Raw genomic sequence first — 16,984 nt, 5'->3', positions numbered from 1 at the left:
ATGAACATATCACAGTTTGCTTATTTTACTGATGAATACCCGGGCTGTTTCCAGCTTTTGGCTATTTTGTTTTCAGCTCTCTTGGTTAGTTTTTTTTTTTTTAAAGTAAGAGGTTTTCTTTTCTATGTACATATATATATATATATATATATATACATATGTATAGATATACATATGTATATTTGTTTATTTTCTAAATATAATTTATTGCCAAGTTAGTTAACATACACTGTATACAGTGTGCTCTTGGTTTCGGGACTATATTCCTATGATTCATTGCTTACATACAACACCCAGTCAGTGCTTATCCCAACAAGTGCCCTCCTCAAAGCCCATTACCCATTTTCTCCTTCTCATGTGCCCCCCACCACCAACCCTCAGTTTGTTCTCTGTATTTGAGAGTCTCTTATGGTTTGCCTCCCTCCCTCTCTGTTTGTAACTATTTTATCCCCTTCCCTTCCCCCATGGTCTTCTGTTAAGTTTCTAAAATTCCACATACGAGTGAAAACATATGGTATCTGTCTTTCTCTAATTTATTTCACTTAGCATAATGCCCTCCAGTTCCATCCACATCGCTGCAAATGGCAAGATTTCATTCCTTCTCATTGCCAAGTAGTATTCCATTGTATATATAAACCACATCTTCTTTATCCATTCATCAGTTGATGGACATTTGGGCTCTTTCCATAATTTGGCTATTGTTGATAGCGCTGCTATAAAACATTGGGGTACATGTGCCCCTACAAATCAGCACTCCTGTATCCTCTGGATAAATTCCTAGTAGTGCTATAAGAAAGAGCTTTTCTTGTCACTGTACTATTTTACCGTCCCAACAATTCGTACGATCTCTAATTTCTCTTCAGTCTTGCCAACACTTGGTATTTTTAAGTCTTTAATTTTCTTCATCATGGTGGATATGTAATGGTATATTATTGTAGTGTTAATTTTCATTTCTCTGATAACCAATGATGTTGACCATCCTTTCATGTACTGATTAACCATTTCTGACTCTTCTGGAAATTGAATTACATGTATGCTAGACCTTTCGACATTGTCCCAGTGGTCTCTGAAGTTGCATTCATTTTTTTCTAATGAGTCTTTTCTCTGTTCTTAAAATTTGGTAATTTCTGTTGATGTACAAATTCACTGACTTTCTCTTTTGTCTATTCTGCTGTTATTCACATCTAGAAGACTTCAAAAAAATCATATTCTGTATTTCTCCATTCCAGAATTCCATTTAGTTCCTTTTTTAGGGTTTCTATTTTTCTGCTGAGATTTCCTATCTATCTATTCATTATGAGTATGGATAGTCACGTTTACATCACTGAATAGGGCAGCTTTAAAGTCCTTGTCTTCAAATTCCAACAACTGCATTATCTCAAGATTGGTCTCAGTTGATTGTCTTTTCTATTAAGAGTGGGTCACATTTTCCTGTTTTATCTTGTTTGTGCCTTAAGTATATTTGGATTGTTTCCTGGACACCGTCAATAATGTGACTGGAGATTCTGGATTCTTTTTTTTTAATATGAAATTTATTGTCAAATTGGTTACCATACAACACCCAATGTTCATCCCAACAGGTGCCCTCCTCAATGCCCATCACCCACTTTCCCCTCCCTCCCACCCTCCATCAACCCTCAGTTTATTCTCAGTTTTTAAGAGTCTCTTATGGTTTGGCGCGCGCTCTCTCTCTCTCTTTTTTTTTTTTTTTTTTGAGACTCTGGATTCTATTACATGACCCTGAAGAGGACTGATCTTTGTTTCATTCATTTTAGCAAGCAATTAACTTATCTGGATTCAAACTGAAAACTCTCAGCTCTTGGGCAAGCACTTCAATTCTTACTTCAATTCTTCTAGTCTAACTGGGCTGGTGGAGTAGAGTTTAATCACGCATGTGTAGTTCAGGGGTCAACCTGTGATTTAGGCAGTGTACATACAAAATTTGTGGTTTTTGTTTTCTGCTCTCTGGGATACCACCCTCACTTTCCTGTAACTGTGGTTGCTCTGAAGCCTATTCTTCAAGCCAGAAAGATAGCAGGTTTTGTGAAGTTTTAGGCATCTGTTGGCCTGTAGGCTAAAATTTGTAAAAAGTGAAAAATTCCCCAAGTACCATTTCTTCTAGAATCACTCACTAATGGTCATTCTCTAATATCTTCAGGTTTTTGTTTTTACACCTTTTATTCTTAAATATTATTCAAGATTATATTATCTGTAGGGAATTGGTTGACAGAAACTTCCTCAGCCACTACTGGAAGCAAAACTGCCAGTACTTTTTATTTTCTTATTTATTTTTATTTTTTTATTTTTTAATATGAAATTTATTGTCAAATTGGTTTCCATACAACACCCAGTGCTCATCACAACAGGTGCCCTTTAAAAGCGCAATTGCAATGCTCTAAATCACTGCAGTTCATAGGTAGCAGGTAACTCTCCCTATGCATGAACACCTTTCCTATTGTCAATTTGGTTATATGCATACCAAGACGTATTTGGTTTATAGAAGTTATAATTGTTATTATAACTATGTAATTTAAATAACTACAACATAAAACCAATGGATTATGAGTGTGAAGAGACTTGTCATTTCTATGAAAACTGCACTGAATGGTTTGAAAAGATTTATTAAAAGTTAAGTTGCTAAAAATTCCTGTGAAACTGGATGTAGTGAAGACAGCTGCAAACTAAAAAAAAAAAAGTCACATAACTTTAGAAGGAATCTGCATTCAGAAAATTTCACAAGAGTTGTTAAGATCTTGCTCTACTCACAGAAACAGAAACTCTAAAATTTGTAGACAATGCATGGGTATGGTATGGCTTATGCAATAGAGAAGATGTAGATCTCCAATTGGTAGATTCACAAACACCTGTCTGTATATAAGATTGATGACTACAAATACATTTTATATGTTTTAAATGAAATAAAAGTTCAACATGGAACTGAATGATTTTGGTACCTGTAATGCTCCATTTTTGCTGAAGGATGAAACACACTGCATCAGTCGACTTAGCTCTTCAGAAACTGCTTCCACCACCTTGGATAGAACTCGAGGTACCAATTCTTTGGAAATAGTGAACACCTGATGGAAGGGTTTAAAGTAAGAGCAAATGATGTGTTATAGGAACATTTCCTGACTTGAATTTGTTAAAAACAAAAAGATGCACAAAACAAAATAACTCACAGGCCTTCTAAGCCATATTTTTAAAGGATCACAATTATGAATGAAAGGAAGATACAGACAGAAGATACAGTTGTACTAAGTGATTAATGGCAAAAACTAATCCTCTAAAAATATATAGGCAAATATAATTTTGAAAGGTGTTGTTGATGTTGACAAACTAAAAATAGTTTCCAAGATTTCATCTTCCTCTTGCCCTTTTCACAAAAGGAAATATTATAGAAATTATAGAAATAAAATTATAGAAATTTAGAAATATGAAATTATAGAAATAAAAACACACTGTGTCAGTTTTTTTACCACAATTAAAAGAAAAACATATGGGGTCAGACTCTTCTTAGATCGAAACAAACACTGTATCAACTGGGCACATTATTGCATATTGGACAACAAAGTCCCCAATTTTATTGTTTGCCGAATTTCATATGTGTTTCCTTTCATTTGACAAAAAAGATTATTTTTAAACTTTGAATCTTGGTATTTTCAGAATAAGAACTATTATATTTGAAAATGTAGTGAAACATTTTACTATGTTGATTTATAAATTTGTCAAGTTAAGATCATGTGGGAAATAGTAAATAAACATTATGAATGAAATTCTACTTCCAGTCACTGGGATAAATTAGAAGGGGGTTTGAAAACCCTCATACAAATCATGGTTACTTATAGTGGACATTAATAAAAGCTGCCTCTTTAGGAATTACTGTCATCACTAAAAGGCATACATATTTTGCAATTCCTCTGACTACCACCTGTTCATCTACCACAGAAATGCTTTCACTGAGTGATGATTTAATTTATACTCTAATTTTATTGGAAGCTAACATAACAAAAAAGCATTTGTATATCTTTGATGATAAAATCATTAAGAATGTATGTGATAAATTCTTGCTGGAGTTAAATCATATATATAATACTTCCATAGAAGAATGTGTATGTTTTCCTTTACTAAGAAATGAAAACATAACATACTACGTTTCTCTTTGTGCTCTAGCTGCTTCAAACTTAGAGACAAATTCAGGAACAAGATAGCATTCTCTGTTTCCTTTGGTTACTCTTTTGCTTTAGCCTTGATTATCCATGTTTTCCAGTTTATCTTGACAACCTCTGATACTTTTTGATGAAGACAGTGGTATAAACTAAATACACCTACATCAGATGCATGCAGCTTAAAAGGCACTCAAGCAACAGTGGAAATTATCTAATGATAACATCTTTGTGGGCCTTATTTTATCTGGTCACCAATCTGTGTATGAGCCATAACCACTCTGAAAGTACTGGCAAAGCAGTGAGTAATGGATTGTGAAATTATAGAATTCGTAGTCATAGTGGTGATAATGGTGGTAGCTGTGCCTCTTTTGATGTTCCTTAGAAGAGTCCTTCTAAGAAGGACGTTAACAAAGGATGTTAACGTAAACCTTAAGATGATAATGCTTCAACTGAGGGCAAGTTTTAGCATGAACCAGAAGCATCAACATCCACATGTACCTAAGTCAGTCACTGATAGGAAACCATGCACCTGCTTCCTAACCTCGGCCTGCCCTTTCAGCCTATCTTTCTAATAAGTCTAGTTTTCTGGATTCCCAGCCACTATGTAAGAACACATTGCCACGTGAATAAGACACCAAAGCTTATTTGTATTCTGGTTAAAAAGAGGTTAATGAATTTTGCAAGATAAGGGATTTAATATTCCTTCCAAACCAAGGTGAAAAAAACAATCTCTCTTCTCCTTACCTTTTGAACATTAATGGATTTAGTTTTAAACACAATTTCAGAAAAAAAAAAAACTCTCATAGTAAAAGCACATGCGTGTGTGTGCATGTGTTAGAGTTGTGTTTTATTTATACCCAAGATATATTCTGAAGGGAAAAAAGACTACCAGAAAAACCATCAAATTTGCCTCTTTGTGCTGTTTTCCAGTTACCCATATTTCTTAAGAACATCTAATGACAGCTTACCTCTGCGTGCACAGCAATTATATTCACCAATGCTTCTTTTAAATAGTTTCTGACACCTGAAATCAAGAAGAGGGAGGGAAAAAAGGCATTTAATGGAAAAAAGCTACCCACCTCCCTTGACGGCATTACTGTGCACTGTACTACTGCCTTAGAGTTTTCTAAGGAGAAACAGAAAGTAACACTATCACTGTCTATTTCCTTTGAGAACCAAATGGTATTAAGGACTATTTTTGTTCAGGTTAAAAAAAAAGTTAAACATTTTCTTTCATTGTTTCTCTGTAACTGATGGTCAGTCTGCTTCAAAACTGAAATTTAAAACTGTCCTTCAGTTTCTTTATATACATGTTTCTTCATTTGTGTGTGTGTGTGAGCGCGCTCACCTACCTGGTACACACATACATTAGCAGATCAAAAAAGAAAAGACAAAAGGAAGATATTTACTAAAGCTTATAGAAGCTACATATCTATTATAACATTTTACTTCCAAAGGTAAAAGTTAACTTATACAGGCTATTTTGATCTTAAAAAATTACTTCTGGGAGAAATGTCTGACAAAAATCACAATCTGATTTTGTAAAGCAAGTTAAAGGTTAGTCAAAATACAAGATTTAAGGACAGTAAAGAATTAACAAATACTACTTCACTCAAAAGTAGGCACTCAATAGCAGGTGTGTGCAAGATTTAGTAGTGCAGGAGTCTGAAGTCAGTTTTGTCGCCTACAAGCTATGACTTTCGGCAAGAAAACTGGGAGCCCAGGTTTCTTTCCCATTAAAAAGTGTAAGAACAGTACCTATCTTGCAGGCTTGTAGTGAGGATTATAGGAAATAATGCATGTGATTGGTCCAGGTACCCACAGGGCTCATTAAGAACTTTCAATTATCATTATTTTGCAAGAAAAAAAAATGTGAAAACAAGAAGCTGGTTTACTTTAATTCCAAAGAAATTATTTTTACTTGGAGTGGAATATTATTTCAGAATGCCTTCTAGAATTAATTGCAAATATTGAGAATTCCTTTTATACCAAAACAGAGAAAATTCTCTATTGTAAAATCATGGATGTTAACAGTAACAATGTTACAGTGTTAAGGAGAGTCTTTTCCCATTATGTCATCTAAGCTACTGATGATTTAGAAAGGTTGAGAATTTAAAAGCCAAGAACTATAACCAACTTTCTGAATTGACAGTTTTAGATTCTAAATGTATAACTAGTTTTTGATTCTGTCATATGCTATAGTTTTAAATAGGCACACTATTTTTCTTTTAAGAAGCCAATTTATATATACTTTGGAATATGGAGAGGTTCAGGTATTCTATTTTTCTGGTGGAAAAATTAAGAAATCTGTTGAAGAGTAAACAAATATAATCCAGAAATTAGTTGAAATTAACTAATTGCAAGGTAACAAGTCTTATCTGGGAGGTAAGCGAGGAAAATATAAGGAACCTATTATAAGTGAAAGTGAAATAAACTACCTTGTGCTGAAGACCAGAAAAGCTTTCTTCCTCTAAGAGGAAAGGCATACCACAGAGTTGTTCCCTTGGATTGTTTACCTGCTACAGTCAGAGCAACAGGGAGACCTGGGTGTGACATCTGTCTCTGATGACTATGATCACCTCAGTCAGTATGCCTCATCTCGTTCCTTGCTCTCTGGATAGTTCTTTCAAAGTGAGTGGAGGAAAGCAGGGAAGGGCTCTCTGGTTCCTGAGTTCATAATCACTGTGCTCAGGTCAAGAATTTTTAAATTGCAACCCTGTAAAAGACTAGCTCGTATATCTCTCTGTCTGTCTGTCTGTCTGTCTCTCTCTATCTCTATAGATATATAGAGACAGACACACACATACACGCCATGTATATAGTTACTAAAAATAGAAGCATAATCTTAGGCCATTGATGATATAAGGAACTTAAGAAATTCAACAGTTTCAGGACGCCTGGGTGGCTCAGTTGGTTGAGTGTACGACTTCAGCTTAGGTCATGATCTTGCAGTTCGTGGATTTGAGCCCCCTATTGGGCTCTGTGCTGACAGCTCAGAGCCCGGTGCCTGCTTTGGATTCTGTGTCTCTCCATCTCTTTGCCCCTCCCTCGCTTGCACTTTGTCTCTCTCTCTCTCTCTCTCTCAAAAATAAATACTAAAAACATTAAAAAAAATTAAAAATAAAGAAGAAATTCAACAGTCTCTGCTCTTGGTGAAAACCAGGATCCTGTCAATGCATATGAACAAATGTCAAGAGGTTGGGTGCTAGAAATGTTCTAGCAGTGATGACTAGAAATGTGAGGGCAATTTTTAACTTCTAAAATTCTTCAATGTAAACGTGGGGCCAGAATGCTGACTAAAAAGCAGAAAATTAAACTTAGAATAAAGTAAGCCAGTGTCACATGCTATCAACTCAACTCCCACTCTGACCCTGATAGGAAAAACATTTCCTGGCAAGAACCCATCAGACTGGAGCATTACTAATAAAATACCCTGTAAAAGACATAAATCTAAATTACTCAATATAATTCTAAAGGCAAAGCTGTGAATAATAAGAATAAAATCACAGGACACTTTCCACCATCAGAACTATATTGCTGTTAATAAAAAAAATATGAAAACAAAATCAAGCTTCCTGTTTTAGGTTGACCACAGGTTTCACAAGGATAGTATGCTAAAAGGAACACACAGCCTCAACCGTAACAAATTGAGAAAAAACAAAAACAAAAACAAAAACAAGAACCTGTATTTCTTGGAGACTTACTTTTTTTTGAATAGAGAAAATGAAATAATACCCCCCCCCCCACCAAAAAATAAAACAACAACTGCTTCAAGGAATAAGTGGTAATGTTGGAGGGAAAAGGGAGGAAAAAAGTTTCTGTCCCTAGGGATGAACAGAAAGAGAATTCCTGATCAAACCACATGTCAGGTCAGTAAGGGTTCAAAAAGATAACATTAAATTGAACGCATATGAAAAATACATGCTAACTTAGAGGAGGAGATTTGTGAAATATTATTATAACCTTCCAAAGCAATGTATATGCTGGTGTTAAGAACTTAAAAATTTTAAAAATATGAAAATAAATGATTGTCTCTCTCTAAAAAGCTACCCATTGTGTTAAATACAGAGATAAGTATTTTTTACTGCATATTGGGCTGAAATTGTTGTTAGTTCTAAGGGAATGGCTAAAAGTTCTCATTCATTCATTTAACATCAATTTGTTGAGATTCTACTTCATGGTGGACTCTGATAGGCACACAACAGATTTAGTGAGACATTAGGTCTTTCAAGTAGAATATGTGTATATCCCCAGTACGTGTAAGACCCCAAAGTGCTTAGCTGTTACGTTTTACCCTAATGTACTAGTATTCATATAGGTGTTTTAAGTTGTATGTAGCAAATCCATAGTATGAAAGGGTTTTATACTGTAAAACAAAATCTTTGTTTTATACTAATTTGTGAAACATTTACTTGTGATTTCCTTTTTGTCAAGTTCTTGAAAGGTTAAAGAATAGTATTTGGGAGGGTGGAGGAAGGGCACTGGACCTAGAGACTAGACAGCGTCCGTGTCTAGAGACTGAGGTCTGAAGGTTCACAAACATGAAACAGATAAGATCTCTGTGATCTTCCTAGTTAAGAATTTCAATTCCTTTCTCTTTATTCCACTCAATAGCCAGTTATCAGCCTAAGGAGAAACAAAACCAGTATCACACCCTACACACTAGCCAACCTAGTACCTACCCTACTCACTCAGGGGTCTACACTGAGCCTTTCAGATGTGTTTCTAAAAAACTAAACATAGATTAACCCCTTGGTTTTAACTGCTTTTTGAGTTTTCTGGCTCAGTTGGTTGAGTGTCTAACTTCAGCTTAGGTCATGATCTCAGCCCGTTTAGTGTCCAACTCTTGATTTTGGCTCAGGTCATGATCTCACAGTTTATGAGATCAAGACCCATGTCAGACTTTACTCTGACAGTGTAGAGTCTGCGTGGGATTCTCTCTCTCCCTCTACCTCTTTCTCTCTCTTTCTCAAAATAAATAAATTTTTAAAAAGTGTTGCTCCAATTCTAGCTGTAGGAGGATGTCAATTCTTTCAAAGATCTGTACCCCCCCCCCCCAAAAAAAAAGCCTATAACAGTGGCAGGATGCCAGAGGTTGCCTCACTTGCTCATGTGGCACTATGTCAAAGGACCCCATCAAAACACAGGTGACAGAAGGTAGCAATCTTCTTTTGGGTGGCTAGACTGATCAATTTGCTCTTTTCTGACCTCAAAGAGGAAAGTACATGGAGATCATGACAAAAGGAGAGAAATACAATTACTCAGAGTTGAAAGAGAACAGATTTGGGTTTTGGAGAATGTAAAATTGGGTCTTCCCACTAACAGCTGAGCTAACTTCCTTGAATGGAACAGGTTAGATTTATAAAGCAAGAAAGAGGTAGTAAGGATGCCAAGAAAGATCCTAGAGCCATCAGAGAAGAGTTGTACATAAATTTTGTTATTAAATTGGCTGAGGCCTTGAAGTGGATGGCAGGGTTTAAAGGGACCGTGGTCATGGTACCTGGAGACAGGACCAGGATTTTATTTTAGGTTATGGTACTATTTTCAAAAGTTCCATGTCTATCACAAAGGGACCATTTTGTAGTTGATTTTGGTGGTATATGTTTCCTTCCGACTAGACTTTATTCTAATTTTAAGATTATTAACATTAATGGTTGATGATGACTTTTAAGTTCATTGAGGTAACAGAAAGAATACTCAATGTAAAGCCAGAAGACTTGGGATCAAAGTCCTGGCTTATCTATACATAATGATATGACCCTAGACAAAGATCAGTTCACCTTTTAGACAACTGCCTACTTTACAAAATGTAGACATTACAATGTCTGTTTTGCTATCAGAGCTGTTACAAAAATGTGATATATATTTATTTATTCCCTTATTCTTTAAATATTTTTTGTGTATCTATTATGTGCTAGGCACTGACAGGTGATGGTGTACAAAAGAGAGCAAAACAGAAATGGCCCCACCCTAAGAGAACTTATCTCCATGGTAGGGAGCACTTTGTAGATTACAGAACAGTACACACATTTCAGGTACATTTTTTTTTTTAACAAAGACATAAATAGTTGGGTAATAGGTATGATAACTAGAAAAAGTACACCAATTTCTTTTTCTGAAACACACAGTGAGAAGATTGGACATTCTTTTTTTTTTAAATGTTTATTTTTGAGAGATAGAGCACAAGTGGGGGAGGGGTAGAGAGAGAAGGAGACACAGAATCTGAGGCAGGCTCCAGGCTCTGAACTGTTAGCACAGAGCCTGATGCGGGGCTCGAACCCATGAACCATGGGATCATGACTTAGGCCAAAGTCGGATGCTTAACCGACTGAGCCACCCAGGTGCCCCTGAAGATTGGACATTCTAACACATCATGACTGTCACCAGGCTGCAGCATATCCTAATTGTAGGTAAAGTTCTTTTGAGTGGCACCAGCGATCTCTGAACAGCTTAAGAACAAGACAGAGGCAGACTGCCCAGATACAATACCAAATGTTACTGGGATGTGCTGGAACTGGAGAGATTTGTCTTTGACTATACTCTTGTTTTGCTAGTTTACACAAAGTTCTCTAGAAGTTGGAATTTTGGTGGAACTGTTTTGTCATACTGTGCCCTGGTTTGGAAAGAAGGGCTGAATAGAACATACTAGCAATTGTTAGGGAAGACCTCTCATGTCCTCTTGGCACCAGCTCTCTCTCCTCCCACTGTAACAGCTTTCCACTGATTTATAAGATGACCTGATTAATATCTATCTACCTTGCTAGATTGTTAACTCCACATGCATGGGGATCACCCTTCACTTACCTCGTCTTTGTATCCTTACTACCTACCACAGTGGCTGGCCTGTAGCACAAGTTCAGAAATAAAAGAAGGCAAACGCCATGTGGGTCTTGCTCACTAGTAAGCTCCCTTAACCCTCTTAAATAAATTGATAAGTGAATGAATGGGTGAACAAATACATCTGAGAAAAGTTTTAAATAATATATAATTTTGTACTAGAGCCATTCACTAAAAATGTACATGCCTCAGTTTATGTGTAAAGGAGATACTCTGCTAAAGCATGCATCTCTTACTTCTCATAGGGTTAAAGAAAACAAAAAAGAGTGCTTTCGAAATAATTTTTCAGGATCCATTTGAAAAATATAGTTTGAATCAATTAAGTATAGCAGCATAGAATACTGTTAAGTCTAAATACATTAGTTTTACAAATATGCTTTGTTTTTCTGGCTATATACTTAGCAAACAGCTATTTCAATCAAATAATAAACAACATTTTTGAATGCTCACTATAGGCTTGATACTCAGAAAGAGCTCAGATATATTAGGACATAATGAACATTTAGTAAATGTGTTAGTAAACCAGGGTTTTAGCTTTAGCTTCAACATTAGTGGGCCATAAATGCCACATTTTACTGTACTACAAGGAAATGAGGTGTCCATGTGAATAGTGCACACAGAAAAATAAGGCAAACTGACTGTTTCTTGGAGTTACAAATGCTACATTATTATGATTTAGTAATAAGTATTGTTTTTAAAAAGGTTCCCATTTAGATAAGCCCCCACAACTTTCCAAGGGACTGAGAACAACTTCTAAGTATTTATAATATGTATCTGCTCTACTCTGTGAATATAAAATTAGAAATGTGTCATGCTATTTGACCAAAAAAGTGTCCCCACCCACACAGTATCAATCTAGACTATCAGTTAGCAATTAATCTAGTAGCCCAGTGTGGAAATTCCCCATGGAGAAAACAAAGCTCATCTCTGCTCTGGGCAAGAACCTGTAGGCTTCTTCTCGCAGGGTGAGCTTCCTGTAATTGGGCCTGGACCACATACCATCTTCTTCAACAATGAAGGTCTTGATTTTCATACATGAAAGTGGAAAAGAAGTCTTTTTTTTTTTTTTTTGCTCTATTTGCCATTTTCTCCTTTTAATCAAATAGGGAGGGCACTTGATTTTGGAATGGGCATACTACTAAAAATATTTATTGAGTGCCTATTACTATTACATGGCAGACTCTCTTCCAGGCACTAGAGATATAGTAGTGACCAAAATAAGAGCAATTTCATAAAAAATAAAGCCCCCTCTCCTCACATTCTAATGGGGACACTACCAGAATTAAGAGAACACAACCATCTTGCACACGGGAGAGAGGCTTACATTATCTATAAAACAGCACAAGAAAGTAACTGCACAAAAGAAAATTGTTCAGCAAACACTAAAACCCACACTGGTAAACAGAGGGCTCTGTTTGATGAAATCCTCAGCACCATTGTGAAAAAAACAATTCCCTGACATGTTGGAAGGATCTTAGTGTTGCTTTTCGGCCAATCTCATGAAATAATGCCTAGCAATAACCTATAATAGATAATGTACAGGTGTGTATGGAATGGCTTGGATTTACATTTTAGCTGGACAATCAGTTAATTAACTGGAGCTTCAGGTATTCTTTCAAGTATGGGAAAATGTTTTATAAATTAAAAAGTGTTACATAAATGGGTTTGACTCCTCTTATAATAGTAACTTGGACAAATCACTAAGCAGACTTCTCTAAAGAATGTCTTTATAAGAACAGAATAGTGAACATTTTGGATTAATCAGGTCTTTCTTCTTGATTTCTTATTTTGAAAAACATTAAATGCTCACTGAAAATAATTAAAACAACACAGAAGAATAAGTTTTCATAATAACAAATAAAAGTCCAATAAACTTCTCCATCAGTCTCCTTAGTATGGCATGTAGTCTTCCAAATCTCTTCCCATGAATATAATTTTTTCCTCTAAAAAATGAGATTACACTACACATTCCAAGTAAAACTTGTTTACTTCATTTTGTAACATATCACAAACATTCTTCCATGCCAGTGTATATATATTTACCTTATCATTTTCAAGTGCTGCCTTGTATCCTATATTATGGATGTACCATAATTGTTTTATTCTGTTATTTACAATTTATTCATTTTTTTATTTATTCATAATTTATTCTATTAGACTATATTATATTAGACTATAAATAATTCTGCAGTGAACATCAATCCTTATATTCTCATAGAATAATTTATGTATGATATATTCCTAGAAATGGAATTGCTGAGTCAAGGGTTTTCAGTTTTGATCAGTTCTGAAAAACTGTCATTCAAAGCCATAAAAATTATAACCTTGCTTTTTCATGCCTTTTTGTTTTCTTAACTTGGATTTTCTAATTACTATAATTAATAACTATAATATATGCTCCTTCTCAACTATGATAGAGACAAAACTTTCCATTAAAACACTAAAATAAAATTTTAATCAAAACACAAAGGCCAAAGGAAATTTACTAAAATTTACATGAGACTTATGCTCAATCTAACTACATAAAGACTATCTAAAACAGAGCTGGAGAGAAAGAACAGTGTATAATTACAGAAAACAACTGCTACACTACTTGAACCTATACCAAGAGCGCAAACTTTTCCATGAAGCATTTCCTGTCTTAATTGGACAGACGACTCCTTTAAACACAGACTGATTTCAAGGTACGCTGCCTAATGTTGTTTTGAAACATGATACTCTTCAGTCAGTACTATAAGAAATCAAACTTTGGAAACTCTGGAGATACTACCTACTTTATAAACCACATTTCCTGTTTTTAACCCCTATGCCCTAAGGCAGTTATCAGTCCTAGTCTACAGATAAAAATAGATTGAAAAATACTATAAATATCCCACAATGTACTTTTTTTGGTAAAACTGAAACACTACATGAAAAAACTTTTTTTTTTCTGAAATAAATTATTCAATTACACTCTTAAGGCACATTATTGAAATTACTGCCTATTAAAAAAAGGTAACCAGGAACTGTATCAGTATTGGCAGACAGAAAGGCCTAAATATTCTGCAATAAAATTAGTTTTGCTGGAATAGAGAAAGGGTTTTAAGTTCCAGGTCTTCATGTTTTAGTTTATTCATTCCTAAGTTGATTTCTTTGCCAAAATTGACAGAATGTCTTTGCCATATAGGGGATTTTAAAAGTGAACACTTGAAGAGAGGATATGCTTCATATGTAGTCTCTGAGTGAATAACCTCAACCTCTACAGTTCGCAATTTTATCAGAATCTTTTTTTGGCTTTAATTAATATGATCTTCTATATTTTATTTTATTTTTAAAGTCTATTTCTTTTGAGAGAGAAAAAGAGAGAGGGAGGGGCAGAAAGAAGGGGAGAGAGAGGTTCCCAAGAAGGCTCTGTGCTGCCAGTGCAGAGCCCAATGCAGGGCTCAAACTCACGAAAGTGTGAGATTATGACCTGAGCTGAAACCAAGAGTGGGGCACTTAACCAAGTGAGCCACCCAGGCGCCCCATGATCTCCTATCTTTTAAATAAGAAGAGGAAAACTTTGTCTCATGAAAAGAGAAAACATTGCCAGCAGTGAAAATAACAATAAAATTATTTCAAGGCTTATGTTTTCCATTTTTAAGAAAAGATTTCTATTTATTAATAGTTTAGCATTCATATACATCATAGACAAATGTCTTTCAAGACTCAAAAATGAGCAAGGGTATCACAACATCTCCCATTCCAAAGTTAAAGTCTGATGGGTAAAACAAATTATGAGTTACACTACCATAAATATTACAGATCACCTCATACATTTAACAGAGAATATCAGTTTCATCATTTGAAACATGATATACTGAATTTCAGACCTAAAGGTAGACATTTAATCAATTTAACATCAGTTGATAAAACAAACTCATTTGTTTCAATTTAGCCTTCTGGCAGAAAATATTTTTTTCATTAGAAAGTACTTCAATTAGCAAAGTCAAAGAGACAAGATTCATTCTATCTATGCAAAGGAATGCATTTTGTTTTACACTTACAACGTTTTATTACATTTGTATATAACATTTCATAAACAAGTCTGTAGTGACTTTAATTTCAAAGTCTCAAGTTGTTGTTTTTTTTAAATAAAGATGACATCAATTAAATCACAACTAATAAAATGGTTATGAGAGAAGCCAGGCTGAAGAACATGGCACTAGAGCCTGACTGGTTGGGTGAGAATCCTGCCTTCCCTAGTTAGCTGTGTGGGCCTCTGTGATTCAGTGAATGAACACACAGAAAGTGCTCTACCACTGTCTGGTCCACTGTAGATGGTATGAAAATGCAGAGTGGTACTATCCATGTAATGGAGCAGCTATTGTATCCCTATCAGTGGAATCACCACTGTGGAGCACAGCAAAGAAGTAATAACATAAAGTCCGTATTCTCAACATTTGGTCTCGGCCTGGGTGGCTCAGTGGGTTGAGCATCCAGCATCGGCTCAGGTCCAGGTCATGATCTTACTGTTCACGAGTTCAAGCCCTGTGTCAGGCTCTGTGCTGACCGCTCAGAGCCTGGAGCTTGCTTTGGATTCTGTGTCTCCCTCTCTTTCTGCCCCTCCCCTGCTTGCATTCTGTCTCTCTCTCTCTCTCTAAAAAATAAATGAACATTAAAATTTTTTTTTTAATGAGACATGGTTGATAAAAATGTTACATTAGTTTCAGGTGTACAACATAGTGATTTAACAACTCTAAATATTATGCTATGCTCATAAGTGTACCTAACCACCGATCACCACACAACACTATTACACTACCATTGACTGTATTCCCTATGTTGTATCTTTCAACGGTGACTTATTCATGCCATAACTGGAAGCCTACACCTCCCACTCCCCTTTGCTCACTTTGTCCATCCTCCTATTCCTTAACCTTTTGGTAAATAATAGTTTTTCCTCTTTATGGGTCTGTTTCTGTTTTTTTGTTGGTTTTTAGATTCCACATAAAAGCAAAATTGTATGGTATTTGTCTTTCTGTGTCTGACTAATTTTACTTAGCATAATATCTTCTAGGTCCATCCGTATTGTCACCTCACACCAGCCACAACAACTAGTATCAAAAAGACAAGAAATAACAAGTGTTTGTAAGGATGTAGAGAAAAGGGAACCCTTGTGCACTGTTAGTGGGAATGTAAATTCGTGCAGCCACTGTGCAAAACAGTTATGGAGGGTCCTCAAAAAAACTAAAAATAGAAATACCATATGATCTAGTAATTCCACTACTGGGTATTTACTCAAAGAAAACAAAAACACTAATATAAAAAGATATATGCATCCCTATGTTTACTGTAACATTATATACAGTGCCAACATATGGAGGCAACCTAAATATCCATAGATAAATAAATGGATAAAGAAGATGTGATGCAATATTAGCCTTAAGTGAAACATTAGCCTTAAAAAGAATGAAATCTTGCCATTTGTGATAAAAATCTTTTAAATATTTCAATAAGTATCTTTTAAGCCTAACTGTGACAATTAAAACTACTAAGCAACTGGTTGTTAAATGTTTGAAATGATGAAATTGAAGAAGCAGTATAGCAAGATAGAAAGGGCTTTGATGGTAGCATCTGACTTTGACAAGCTGTTTACCTACATTAGCCTACATTTGCATTATCTATAACGCTGGATATAAAGTTTACTGTAAGGACTATCAACTACAAAGGCACGGGAACTCAATAGTAGCAAGAAGGAGCAGGAAAGGTAGTAACAACAACTCATTTTATTGCTAGGATTTTGTTTCTCTGACTCTGCAACAAAATTTCTTTCCAATATCTGAATTCTAAGTTATTTTTTCTCTTGAAGTTATTATTAACAATTATGCAGTTGCTCTTCCATCTTCAAAATCAATGCTTCCTTTTATTACTCTACCAAATTTATTGCCTAGGGAAGATTCTGGTACAGTTTTATCCAAAAACAAAAGTAACCTCTTTATTCTTCCTGATATTTTTATCTT

The 16,984-nt window shown here is 35.2% G+C and overlaps 1 protein-coding gene across 2 annotated transcripts in view; it reads right to left on the bottom strand.

Moving 5' to 3' along the window:
• The window catches only part of EXOC2 (exocyst complex component 2), a 277,000-nt gene that overhangs the window by 13,864 nt on the left and 246,152 nt on the right, over window positions 1-16,984 (bottom strand). For both annotated transcript variants that reach the window (XM_047859097.1, XM_047859098.1), the window contains 2 exons: window positions 5,135-5,190; window positions 2,955-3,077 (listed from right to left, as the gene is read on the bottom strand). In XM_047859097.1, coding sequence (XP_047715053.1) covers window positions 2,955-3,077; window positions 5,135-5,190 — 179 coding nt within the window. The remainder of the gene's footprint in view (window positions 1-2,954; window positions 3,078-5,134; window positions 5,191-16,984) is intronic.

Source organism: Prionailurus viverrinus, chromosome B2 (assembly GCF_022837055.1).
Source record: "Prionailurus viverrinus isolate Anna chromosome B2, UM_Priviv_1.0, whole genome shotgun sequence".
NCBI classification, from domain to species: domain Eukaryota; kingdom Metazoa; phylum Chordata; class Mammalia; order Carnivora; family Felidae; genus Prionailurus; species Prionailurus viverrinus.
The sequence above is the reverse complement of the archived record's forward strand: the minus strand, read 5'-3'. Positions and strand labels throughout refer to the sequence as shown.